We start from the raw sequence: 12,913 nt of genomic DNA, 5'->3' as shown, positions 1-12,913 counted from the left end.
AGGAGTCCACCCCCATGTGGCAGGGCAGACCCCAGGGGCTCTGTGCTGACCCTGGTGTCCCCCAGGGCACTTTGACTACCAGTATGGGTACCGGAAATTCGAGGGCTCGGATGGCTCCCGCACCCAGAAGTACGCCAGCAACATCACCTACTACTTTGACAACATCAGCAGTGCTGAGCTTTACAGCGTGGACCAGGAGCTGCTCAAGGACTACATCAAGAGGCAGATGTGAGCACCACCTCCTGTCCTTGTTGGGTGGTGGGGACTGTCCAGCCAATCCCATGGGAAGGGTTAGAGCTGACGTGTTGACTGCTTTGCTTCCAGCACCGGGCACATCTGGGCTCCCCAGGCTTGCTCCCTTCAGTGTGTGTGGGGGTTATTTCCTTGGGGGTGCCCAGAGAATGGTGGTTTGGGGCTTCCTCTCACTGACACATTGTCTGTGCAGAGAATATTACTTCAGTGTGGACAACCTGGAGCGGGACTTCTTCCTGCGGCGCAAGATGGACTCGGAGGGCTTCCTGCCCATCACGCTGATCGCCAGCTTCCACCGCGTGCAGGCGCTGACCACTGACATCAGCCTCATCATCAAGGTGAGGGCAAGGAAAGGGGACCTTTCCTCCTTGTTCTGCTTCTCTTCGCCCCTGTGTAATGCCTGTTCACTGTGGATGAGGTGCTAGTGGAGCTTTCTCTTGTTCTTGACTTGCTCCTGCCTCCTGTTAGTCCTCCCGGGGAGGAATGGCTTGGGCTGACCCCCTCAATATGCCAGAGCAAGGCCCTGAGTTAACCAAGTACTGCTTGGTTCCAGGCGCTGAAGGACAGCAAGGTGGTGGAAATCGTGGATGAGAAGATTAGGAGGAAAGAGCAGCCAGAAAAATGGGCTCTGCCTGGCCCTCCTATGGCAGACTACACACAGACAGACTTCTCACAGTTCATCAATTGCCCTGAGTTTGTGCCCCGGCAGAGCTTCCAGAAAGAGACTGGTGAGCACTGGGGGAATGGGGAGGGATGTGTGGGGTGCAGTGCTGGGACTGCAGCATGACTGAGACCCTGAGAGTCAGGAGTGTTCTCAGGGCAGGGCTGTTCCATCGCCTTTCTGCTTGGTGGTGGGAGCTGGTGTCCTTGGACTGCCAGAATGCTATTGCCTCCAGGCATGGGGTAGTGTGAGAGACTGAGTGTGGCTTGTTCTCTGTTAGGGCTGAAGGGATTCAGAGCCAGTCCTGCTGAAAGTGTCTTTGCTTGCTTGGAAATAGTCTACAGCTGCTGGGCAGAGCAGAGGACACTTGTGAATCCAGCCTTCCTTTACTGGCTGAGGACATAGTGGGCACAAATTGGGCAGCAGGTGTGGAGCTATCAACAAAATGCTGCAGAAGGGTCTTCTGTCCTTCATGGGCTTCCCATGCTCTTTTCACCTCATCCCACGGGGGCTGGCAGGAGCCCAGGGCTGGGCCTGAGAGCCCATGTGAAGGATCTTGGGGTTGCCATAAGACTTTTGACAAAAGATCTGGCTCTAGACTCTCTCTGGAAGGTTTCCCAGAGAGCAGCAGAGCACCTGCTTTAGGCTTTGTATGTCTGGGAAGCTGTCACCTGCAAAGCTCTGTGGCCACCCTGGCATCATAGCTTTAACTGGAGATTCCCACTCTAGCACTTGTGGGCACTGTGCTGGTTAACCTTGGCCACTGTGTGCCAGTTAGTCCTGCAGGCTGTGCCATGCTGCCAGAATGGTTGGGTAATTTGTAACTACACCCCCTGGGTTCCCTCCCTCCCTCTAAAGCAGTTTGTGGCTCTTGTTGGCTCCAGAGTCCGCTCCAGGCTCCCCACGTCCTGCCAGCCCAGTCCCCACCAAAACAGAGGAGGTCAGTAACCTGAAGACAATGCCCAAGGGCCTGTCCACAAGTCTGCCAGACCTGGATTCCGAGACATGGATTGAAGTGAAGAAGAGACCCCGACCTTCCCCAGCCAGGCCCAAGGTAAGTGATGTTGGAGCTGTTGGACTGGGAGTCTCCCAGTGATTGGAGTGGCTTGGATCATACATGGGCAGGCTTCAGTCAAGTAGGGTCTGTTGGGAATGATGTCCCAGTCTCTCCTGTGTCCATCTGAGCCCTTTTGGAGCTGCTCCTCAGTGGTGTAAATGAAGTGTTCTCCCCAGACAGGCTGGGGTAAAGAAACAAGGGGCAAGAGCTGGGTCTTGTGTCACTGTGGGGTCTTTACCCTGTGTCACCCTTGCCCCCCAACCTGCAGAAACCAGAGGAGTCAAAGACACCGCAGCAGCAGAAGCAGAAGGACCAAGATGAGCCTGAGGAGCTCGACTTCCTCTTTGATGAGGAGATGGAGCAGATGGACGGGCGCAAGAACACTTTCACTGACTGGTCAGACGAGGACTCGGATTACGAGATCGACGACCGCGACGTGAACAAGATCCTCATCGTGACCCAGACCCCCCCGTACCTGCGCCGCCATCCCGGTGGGGACAGGACTGGCAACCACACCTCCAGGGCTAAAATGAGCTCAGAGCTGGCCAAGGTGATCAATGATGGGCTCTACTACTACGAGCAGGATCTGTGGACAGAGCAGTTTGAGCCAGAGTATTCACAGATCAAGGTGAGAGTGGCTGATCTGAGGATGGGAGGGTCTGCGTGGCCCATGGGGAGTCTCGTGTGCAGCAGTGTGAAAAGGGCAGTGCGGTGGGTTACAGCCTGTTCATGGGGTAGAGCTGAACTGGGATTAGTCCTCTTGCAGTGTTTGGGATTCTTGGCTGCCAGCATCATGTTTGGCCATACCAGGGAGATAAACACAGCGCTGTAACCAGACGTGAGGCTGCAGCCACGTAAACAAAGTGCCAGTAGTGAGGTGACCTGGAACATGGGGCCCATTGTTCTGCTGTCTGCCAGGATCTCAGCTGGCAGTGCCGGATCTGTGCGGGGAACTGGGCGTCTCTGCACTGCCCTTAGTGCCCTGTGCTTTGGGCACAGCCTGTTGGAGACTGCGTGTGTTGGGGATGGATTCATAGGTGGCTGGGCTGCACTTGGCCTGTGCTCTTCTCCATTTTGGTGTCAGTTTGCATAGACATGGGCTTTTTATAGAAAGCCCATCTGCTGTTTTGAAACGTTTGGGTCCCAACTTGGTGACTCTCACTTCCAGGGACTTGCCCAGACTCATGGCTGTGGGATGGGATGACTTATTGGAACTGCCAGCTGACTTGGTGCTTCTAAGTTTGATACCTGGCCCATTGCTGAAGCAGTGCTGCTCTCTGGGGTGACAGAAGCTGAGGGTGATAAGGACAGTGTGTGTTGAGATGTGCTCTGCTGCCAGCATGGCTGTGAGGATGTGGGGAGGGGTGCTCTAGGCACACAGGACAGTGGCAGGGGGTCTTGGCCAAAAATGGGTCACTGAGCTCATGTTGAGCTTTACTGCACTGTCTCTGACCTGGCTGGTAAAAGCCTTAAAGAAGCAGGTGCTGGTTAGTGAAACTAACTGGGATCCCTGAGAGCTTGGCAAAATCAGTGGCTCAGGTGTGGCCTTTGCAGTGCCCAGTTTTCTGTCTGCTGCATCTTCCCTTCCTGCCCCTGTGCAGCCAGTGCCCTCTGGGCACCCAGGCCCTGTGACTGCCTTTGGGGCCTAGTGTTGTGGCTGTTGCTCAGGCAGAGCCATGGTTGTGAGTAGTTTCTTCACCATCTTCCTCCTCCAATGCAGCAAGAGGTGGAGAACTTCAAGAAGGTGAATATGATCAGCAGGGAGCAGTTTGACACCCTGACCCCAGAGCCTCCCGTGGATCCAAACCAGGAAGTCCCTCCTGGTCCCCCCAGGTTCCAGCAAGGTAAGAGATGGGACATGAATGGATGGGACCAAATTTGTGCAGGCTTCTCATGCTGAGAGGTTCTTAGAGGCTGGGTAGCAGCTGGGGAGAAGGAACTGGGGTCACAGGTGTAGTGGATTATCTAGTTCACAGAATATTGAGTTGACTCTTTCCCAGATTAATGCTCCTTGCTGAATGCTGCGGAGCTCTGGAAGAGGAGCCCAAAAGCAGGGGTGTCCCAGTGGAGTGAGGAAACCATAGCAGGCTCAGATGTAGTTCCTGGGATTTGGCTTTCCTCTTGGACCCTCTCGAGTACTTGGAAGGCAGCTGCCTGCTGGACCTTGTTTGCCTGTGTGACACCAGGGCTGTGTCCTTGGTGACAGGGATTTGTTGCTGCTCTTAGCCACTAGGAAGCAGATACCTTGTGGGGGAGCTCTTTGCACCTGCTGCTCAGATTTGGGCTTTCTGGCCAAACTGGATTTCAGGCTACCTGTGTGGGAGAGCTGGGATGTATCCCTGCATTCCTGCCCCTGCTGCTTCCATCTGCTGGCTGGTAGTGCCTCGGTGCCCGGAGCCCAGGCTGACACAGGGCGGGGGTTTCTCCCTGCAGTACCTACAGACGCTTTGGCCAACAAGCTCTTCGGAGTCCCTGAGCCTTCCACCATCGCCCGCTCTTTGCCCACGACCGTCCCAGAATCGCCCAACTACCGCAACGCCAGGACGCCCCGCACACCGCGCACGCCGCAGCTCAAGGACCCCACGCAGACGCCCCGGTTCTACCCCGTGGTGAAAGAGGGCAGGACGATAGATGCCAAGGTGGGAGAAGGCTGGGCTGGGGGACAGGTGGGAGCTGGGGCCTGGAGAGGAAGGAAACACACCTGTGATGCTCCGTGTCTTGCAGACTCCACGGAAGAGGAAGACGAGGCACAGTTCGAATCCTCCGATGGAGTGCCACGTGGGCTGGGTTATGGACTCCAGGGAGCACAGGCCCCGGACTGCCTCCATCAGGTACCTGGAACAGACCTGCAGGAGGCAGAAATGGGAAAGGGAGGGAGTGTGGGAAGGAAGGGGAAAGTAGTATCTTGCAGGGGAGGTCTCCTGTTAAGTGACTGGATCAAACCTGCCCTTCTTGGAAAGGCTTGGGGGAAATCTGTGGCCGTGGAGAGTAGCAGGATGAGACTTGATTAGAAACATTGGTCCCCTTCCTAGTACACTGCTCCATGGCTCATGTCCCAAGCCCAGGATAGTGACATGGTGTGGGTGGGACCAACAGACAGGTGGGGTGGAGAGTGATCCCCCCTCTCCTGGGTGATGCCAAGGAAGGATGCTGACAGCAGTCTCTCACCTCAGCTCCAGCCCCTCGGAGGGAACCCCGGCTGTCGGGAGCTATGGCTGCACCCCACAGTCCCTGCCCAAGTTCCAGCATCCCTCACACGAGCTGCTCAAGGAGAATGGCTTCACACAACACGTCTACCACAAGTACCGGCGGCGCTGCCTTAACGGTAGGGGCCCTGCACTGAGGGAAGGGACAGGGTGTCTGTGCTGCCATGCTGGGGAAAGGAACATGGCAGGGATGGACAGAGGCAGGGTCCTACCGGACAGCCCTGCTGTGTCCCCAGGGTTTCTGGAGAGTATGGGCTGTGCTCATGGTGTCCAGTGCTGGGGCTGGCTGTCATCACAGTGCCACAGGGCCCTCCTACACATGAGCCCCTGATTCCTTGGGGGAGGATTGTAATCATCCCCTCTTCCCCAAACAGAGCGAAAACGACTGGGCATTGGTCAGTCCCAGGAGATGAACACGCTTTTCCGGTTCTGGTCCTTCTTCCTCCGAGATCACTTCAACAAGAAAATGTATGAGGAGTTCAAGCAACTGGCTGTGGAGGATGGGAAGGAGGGATACAGGTAAGAGAGGAGGGATAGAGTGGCCTTTTCTCAGGGTTTGGCCTTTTACAGGGCTCACAGCAAATTAAGGCAGTGCCTCTGCCTTGCTTGAAGGTGGGTCTGGGGTTGTTCTCAGTCTCCTGCTGCTGCCCCGTGTTGTGTGCAGCAGTGTCTGAGCTGTACGTGCTGCTCCCTTCCCAGGTACGGTCTGGAGTGCCTTTTCAGATACTACAGCTACGGGCTGGAGAAGAAATTCCGGCCAGACATATTTAAGGACTTCCAAGAAGAGACCATCAAGGATTACGAAGCTGGTAGGTGCCTCCTTTGGCTTCCCTGGGATTGGCAGTGATGCATGGTTAGCTCAGCTGCATGGTGCTCCTGAGCCTCTTCTCATTTTGGGGAAGCCACATAGTGCTGTATGTTGAGTACTGGGATGTCCTGTTGCTCATTTCACAGGAGGGGGTTGAGTTCACCATCGTGAAAATGGCTGGGGCTTGGAGGAGGGCAGTGGGAGGCTGCAGCTCTGCCAGAGCATTCCTGTACAGGCACCATTTCCTGTGTGATTTCTTAAAGCCCTGCAGTGGCTGAGCCTTGTCACCACCAAGTCAGCTAAGCCTGGGGACATCCCAAGTGGGGAGCTGCCCAGCACTGATGTAGGTTGCTTCCCTCCAGGTGTTCCATCTTGCCTAGGCTGTGCCCACCAGCAGGACAGTAGGGTTTGTGGGGAAGCCTGGAGGAAAGGTGTCTAGTTTGGTTTTTGTCTTGCTGACATCTGGATTGGCTTTTTATTTTTCCCTCTAGGGCAGCTCTATGGGCTGGAAAAGTTCTGGGCCTTCTTAAAATATTCCAAAGCCAAAAATCTGGACATTAACAGCAAACTGCAAGAATACCTCAGCAAGTTCAAGCGCCTCGAGGACTTCCGAGTAGATGTGAGTAGACACAATTCCTGCAGCACACTGAGGGTCCCTGCAGAGAGTCCTCTGAGGGTGGAAGATTTTGGGGGTCTGTAAGTGGTGGCAGGAGGGGGGCAGTGACACCTACTGTCACTCCCAGTCATTGCAGCCAGGCCGGGAACAAACTGCGGGATTGGAATATGGTAAACCCACTCAGTGTGGGATAACAGAGCTGGGTGAACCTGTGCTCCCTGGTGAGGAAAGGGAGCTTTGATGGTTTGAGTAGAGCCAGCATTGTGTGGAGCTTTGGCTCCCAAACTTCTGGACTGTGCCTCTATGTGGGAAGCAGGTGACTAAGAGCAAGTTGTCACCATTGTGGTCAGTTTGTGGAAGTCATTCAGTTTTTCTGTCAAATCTGGCAGCTGGAAATTTGGACAGGGAAGCTGAGTGCTTGGGGTGAATGTGTGTGGGCCAGGGAGAGAAGTTGCAGTTGGAGGCTTGCAGGAAAGCTATTTCCTGATCCCAGAGGATGGATCAGGATCTGCATTTGGAAGAGACTGTGCTGATACTGGGGTGCTTCTCTTCCAGCCACCCATGGGGGAGGAAGGTGGACACAAGAGATACCCTACGACGTCAGGGGGAGATGGCAGGAAGCGCTACCCATCCCAGTCTTCCAGCAAAACGGTCAGCCAGTGCCCATCCAGCCAAGCCCACGCCTCACCCAGCCAGCCTGCACAAGAGGATGCCAAAAACCTGAGCCAGCAATCCCCTGCCCCATCAGCTGCAGAGTCGCAGACAGTGGGGAAGTAGAGAGGCTGCAGCGTCCGCTTCCTGCCGGGGGGTGGGGTGGGGTGGTGGGGAATGGCTTGGAGAAGGGCAGACATGAGGGGGTGGGACAGGAAAGGAGCTGGAAGGTGGGTTCCCAGGAGTAGGCTGCTTGGGAGAAACTTCAACGCACACGATTTTCTTCTCTTGTGGCTGGAAAGCAAAGACGATCTGCATCCAAAACACCATTTTGCTATTACTACCCTGACCAGAGCCAGACCCGCTCCCAGCAGACCCAACCTTTCCCTTCTCTCTCCTCCTGTGCACACACTCATGTCTTAGTGTCTCTTCAAAAAAAAAACATGTGTTCTGGCTGGGTTGGAAAGGGGAGATTTTTTTATTATTATATATATATATATCAAGTTTTAAATTATTGCTAGAAGTTCGTCTGGATTTACCAAAACAAGTCTGCTCTGTGTGGCCCCAACGAGTCCCCTGTGTGTCCCCCTGGGATGGCAGGGCAGCCGCTCAGGAAGCTCGGAGGAGCGAGGTTCCCCAGTGGGGGACCGAAGCCACAGCGTGTGCCGATGCTGCGGAGCCTCTGACCTCCATGACCCGGCTGGCGCCTCCCGTTCGTTCCCCATGCGGCGGGGCCTCTCTCTCTGCCCAGGAGCATCGCCCTCCTCGTTCTCCTGCTCCCTTCTCCCCAACGTCTTCACCTTCCCGAGGGTCTGGCTCGCCCTCTGTGCACCTCTCCCTTCTGTCACGGACAATTTGGAAGTCAACCAAAGGACCTTTGCCGAGGATAGGCTTGTTCTGACTCCTTCCTGCGAGGATGGCTGGTTGGGAGGCTGGCAGGCACCTGGACTCGAGCCTGTGTGGACGGTGCACCCGCTGCCCCAGGAATGCCCATCACTTGCAAAGACAGGACTTTGCTGAAGGAGCTTTTCTCTTCCTTTTCCCTTGGAAAAAATGACATAACAAAAAAAAAAAAAAAAAAAAGAACAAAAAAAAAACCCACACACCCTTCTAAAACAACAACAGAAAAACTCTTTAAAAAAAGACACATCTCCCTTGGCTTTCTTCCTTGGAAATATTACTGAAGAAAAAAAAGAAAAAAAAAACAAACAAAAAAAACCCCAAAAACACACAAAAAAAAAGTTGCCTTATGGTGGAGCTGGACGGGGGAGGCTTGTTGGCGTCCTGCACCCTGGGGTGCACTGGGCTCTTGGCTCCCCCCAGGCCCAGAGACTCCTCACGGCATTGCTGCCGAGCTGATCTTCCCTGCGGCCTTTCCTCTGACCCCGCAGCTCGCTCGGATGCCTCCCCCATCACAGAGCCTCCCTGCCGGGCCTGAGGCTCACGGGGCAGGGGCTGAGGGCAGTCACATCCAGGACTCTGCTCCGCTGGGTCGGTGCTGTGGCAGCCTTGTCCCCACCACAGCGACTGTTCTGTCATGGCCTTGCTCACATCCCCAGCCCTCCCTGGGCAGGAGGTGCCTCTGCTCCTGTCTGTGCTTCCAGCGTGGTTGGGGAGTGAGCAGGGAGATTGTCACAGCAGCTGGGGGCACTGCTCCTGGCTGTGGGCGAGGGCTGCTTCTGCTGTACCTGCCAGGGAGTGAGGCAGCCCTGGGAAAGCTGTCCCACAGCAGTCACTGCCTCAGGGCTGCTGGGGGACTTGTGCAGGGGTGAGCAGGAGCCCTGCCTGGCACAGGACAGCTCTCGCCTGGGTTTCCTTGTGTGTTGTGGCAGGCGCCTGCATGGAGTCTCCCACTCAGGGCACAGCCCCTGTGCATTTCCAAGGGCTGAGATGACACCGTGTAGCTCCTTACTCAGCTGAGGCAGTGGGTGACTGCAGAGCTGCTGTGGCATTTACTTGATTCATCCTTACACCCAGCACCAGGTGGATCCTGGCTGTGAGCTGGACCCTTTGTGAGGGGCGCGTGTCAGGCGCGAGATCTCGCAGGTGTCCAGTGCTACCTCTGGAGCATCTCCAGAGGTAGCACTGGAAAGTTGTGTTCTTTCCAGCCAGACCCACTTGCTTTGCTGCCACCCTGCTCCTTCTGCTGTGTCCCTGGGATACCAGGCTTGGCTGTGGCTCAGGCTCCATCCCTTTGAGCTCCAGAGCTGTTCTCCTGTGTGCAGTGTGGATGCACCACTCTGAGGGTGCAGCTCGTGTTGCCCTTTTCCCAAGTCACAAGCTGGTACTGAACAGCTTTCCCAAGGGATCCACTTGATCCAGAGCTGTCTCATAGCTGGGAGCAATCATCTCTCCAGCGCTGTCCCTGTGCAGCTGCAGGGTGGGTGGGTGAGAGCAGGAGCCAGAAGGGAAGCACGGCCAGGCTGTCCATCAGCAGTGGCTCTGGGTGCTTGTGGGGCCCTGGCTGAGGCCATCCCTTCCCAAACTGACACTGCCTCCAGGATGCTCCTTCCTGGGGGCAGGTGGGCTGATCTGAGTGGAGTGGCTTCATGAACTGCTGCTAGAATGGAAAGCACAGCTGGGTTTGAGAGGCTGGGGAGCTGCTTCTTGGCTGTTTCCTGGTGGTGTGATCCTGCCCTGGTCCGTCCAGCCCTGCCATGTCACCCTGCAGCTCGTGCCACTCACAGGCCTGACTGCAGCAGGCGAGCCCATCCAAGGCCATGGATCTCCGTTATGGCAGCAGTGCTCTGGGGTTGTGGGGAGGGAACTAGGCAAGATGGGCAAAAGTAACACTTGTACAGTGCTGTGGCCGTGACTGTTATCTCTGCATTTCCCCTCTTGTAAGCTGGAGTCAGATCTCTGAGGTTACATTTTTAGGTGGGTTTGTCCCAGATTTGGGGAGGAGGCTGGAGAGTCGATCAAGGACATAGTAGATGTGTTGCTGGTTGTTTGCAAGTGGAGGCAGGTCTGGATGTGCCACAGGTGATCCTTGCTGCTGTGTCTGTGCTCCTTTTGTTGGCTTGTGTGCGTGGCTCTCTTGAAGCCAATTGTCTGCGTTTCAGCAACAAATTCATAGGAAATGGGGAGGGATGAGCTGCTGCTATGGAGTTGTTGCTTGTAGAGCAGACTGTGGAATTGCTTGGGTTGTAGAAGAGGTAGGACATTTCCCAGAGAATTTCCCAAAATACTGATTTTAAATAATTTTTATTTTCTGATTCTGAGGATGTTGTCTTGGCATGGAAGTGTTTTCCCTTCCCCCTCTGCCAAGTCAGTGGTTTGTCACACTGGTGTGTGCACCCAGGGGAAGGTGGGTCAGAAGAGCAATCCCAGTGGTCCCAGTGCCCTCCAGGTTTGTGGACCATGTGCCTTGTTTTGCTGTCCATGGGACAGCAGTGGCAGGACAGAGCAAAGATGGACGTGACAGTCCAAGGCAGCTGCTGCTGGCTCACCCCTGTGTTCCTGCAGGGAAGGGAGCACAGAACTGTTCCCTCCTGCTCCGTGCCAGGGTGGGGGCTGGCAGAGGGCTCGGAGCTCCCCAGGTGCCAGGTCTGTGCCCAGCTGGGTCACAAGTGGCCACAGCAAGGCTCATGTCCCCACTGGGTAAAGGGACAGCTGTTCACAGGTGGTTTGCATTTGAGGAAGCTCTTGCCCTTCTGCAGAGGAGAGAGTTAGGTCTTGTTCTTAGTTTGAATGCCTCCCCTCCACCACGTTGTGCTTTTTTGAATTTTAGAGGACTGAGTGGTTGCACACGTGCTCCTGTGAGTGCTGATTGTCCCACAGCTCACGAGAGCTGCATGGTGCTGCTGTCCAGCCACTGGAGGAGCCTGGGGGGAGCCCCAGCTGCTTCTGGAAAGGCTGAGGGAGGCTGAGTCAGGGGAGCCTTCCTCATCCTGCCCCTCTTCTCAGGAGTTCCTCCTTGCCGAGGTTAACTTGTCTGAATGTGGCTGCAGCAGGTACAGAGCTGTGGTGTGGACTCAGAGTGGAGGTGGAAGGTGTGTTTTTGAGGAGGCTTTGTTGCTTTGCTGTGCTCATTTGGGGGGAAAAAGAAATTAAAAAGTAATGATGCTGCTGCTCTGGTTTTGCCCTGTCCATCTCTTCTGCTGCCCCCCTGGCACCTCTGATGGCACCTTCTCACTGTAGCCCGTGGGGTCCCTGAGTTTTGACACCTGATGGGGACTGATTGTTGTACTGTAACAAACTGATGTGTTTAACCTCAGTGTCCTGCCACGTTCCACGTGGCAGTGGAGAGGGGGCCTTCTAGCTGTTCATGCCTTCCCAGTTATTTTATCAAAAGGAAAAAAAAAAAAAAAAAAAGGAAAACTGTAAATGTAGCAAGCTGTGTTTGCAATGCTTATTGTCTCCTGTCTCTGAGGCTGGTTATGTCACTTGTCACTGTTTGAAATGGATGCTGGGCTCTTCCTGAGAGAGTTGTTACAATTGATGTTAAATGCCTCACTGACTTTTTTTAAAGATTCCAATACAGGTAACAGATAAAAGAGTTTTTCATTTTTCTTTTTCTAAGCAAACATTCATCTCGGTGGTGTGGAGGGGGTGGCTGGAGGGCAGCATTTCCAGGAGTAGTTTACAGTTTCACTTTCTGCAGACACTTGAACATAGGACCGATGTATCTGTGACAAGCACATCCCCTTGGTGGGAAGCTCCAGAGGAGCAGGGGGTGCCCTGGGTGCCAGCTGGCCCCTGTGGAGCGTGCTGGGCTCCCTCCAGCTCCCCACGCTGTCCTCCTGCTCTCCCCAGGGTCAGCCCTGCACCAGGGTGGCTTGTGCCAGTGGTGCCCCTTGTTGGGAGGGGGGTGCTTGGCACCACTTGGTCCCTCAAGCCTCCCTGGTACAGCCCTGCTCCCCATCTTCCCCCCTCAGCCTGTCCTGGTCCCACTGGGCTTGGAAACCTTTGGATCTGTGGCTCAGAGACACCCACTGAGCTGCATCCCAGCGAGTGCAGCCTTCTGCTCGCTCGCCTGGAGCTAAAGGGGTGATGGTTCCATGTGCTGGCCCTTCTCAAACCCTATGTGTCCAACCTTAGCCTTCTGTTTCCCAAAACTAGAGAGTGTGTGCAACCTTCTTCAGCTGCATTTATAGTAGAGACAAACTTAAAATGACTCATCACAGACCATGTATCACCTGGGAGGAAAATCTTGTTAATACGGCCTGCTGTACATGATCCATCTCTGTCGATAGTACATAATCTTTGACCCATGTGCTAGGATCATCATCACGTATAAAAGGAAAAGAGAAAAATGTAAAATACTTGAATGAGAGCTTGTATTATAACATTAATATTATTCAGAGTATCTGCTTTCTAGGCTGATGTGATTCATTATTCTAGTAATGCTTTAGTCCTTTGTAATTTGTGGTAATTATGCTTTTTCCTTTTTAATACAAAAAAAATGTATAAAAATAAAAAGTTCAAAAGACAGTGGTGCCTGGGTTTTCTGTCCTGCTGACTTGCCCTCCCCTGCAACTGTGGGGAGGTAACTGGGCTGGGTTCATCCTGGTGCAGTTGTAGAGAGGAGCAGGGGAAGTGGCTTTGGTTCCACAGGTAGGGCTGTGGGCCAATGGGCTGACCAATGGTCAGTGCAGCACAGATCAACCCTGTGTGCCTGTTCCTGGAGGGGCTGCTCCAGCACTGGGGAGCAATGTGATGT

The 12,913-nt window shown here is 54.6% G+C and overlaps 1 protein-coding gene across 4 annotated transcripts in view; it reads left to right on the top strand.

The window, feature by feature from the left end:
- Positions 1–12,684, top strand: part of LARP1 (La ribonucleoprotein 1, translational regulator) — a 45,851-nt gene extending 33,167 nt beyond the window's left edge. For all 4 annotated transcript variants that reach the window (XM_059860445.1, XM_059860443.1, XM_059860442.1 and 1 more), the window contains 13 exons: positions 66–228; positions 446–590; positions 806–980; positions 1,798–1,967; positions 2,239–2,598; positions 3,691–3,814; positions 4,404–4,609; positions 4,695–4,801; positions 5,144–5,295; positions 5,551–5,695; positions 5,876–5,985; positions 6,476–6,603; positions 7,156–12,684. In XM_059860445.1, coding sequence (XP_059716428.1) covers positions 66–228; positions 446–590; positions 806–980; positions 1,798–1,967; positions 2,239–2,598; positions 3,691–3,814; positions 4,404–4,609; positions 4,695–4,801; positions 5,144–5,295; positions 5,551–5,695; positions 5,876–5,985; positions 6,476–6,603; positions 7,156–7,377 — 2,207 coding nt within the window. In that variant the 3' untranslated portion in view covers positions 7,378–12,684. The remainder of the gene's footprint in view (positions 1–65; positions 229–445; positions 591–805; positions 981–1,797; positions 1,968–2,238; positions 2,599–3,690; positions 3,815–4,403; positions 4,610–4,694; positions 4,802–5,143; positions 5,296–5,550; positions 5,696–5,875; positions 5,986–6,475; positions 6,604–7,155) is intronic.
- Positions 12,685–12,913: the final 229 nt, after the last annotated feature.

Source organism: Haemorhous mexicanus, chromosome 15, assembly GCF_027477595.1.
Source record: "Haemorhous mexicanus isolate bHaeMex1 chromosome 15, bHaeMex1.pri, whole genome shotgun sequence".
In the NCBI taxonomy this organism is placed as follows: Eukaryota; Metazoa; Chordata; class Aves; order Passeriformes; family Fringillidae; genus Haemorhous; species Haemorhous mexicanus.
The sequence above is the reverse complement of the archived record's forward strand: the minus strand, read 5'-3'. Positions and strand labels throughout refer to the sequence as shown.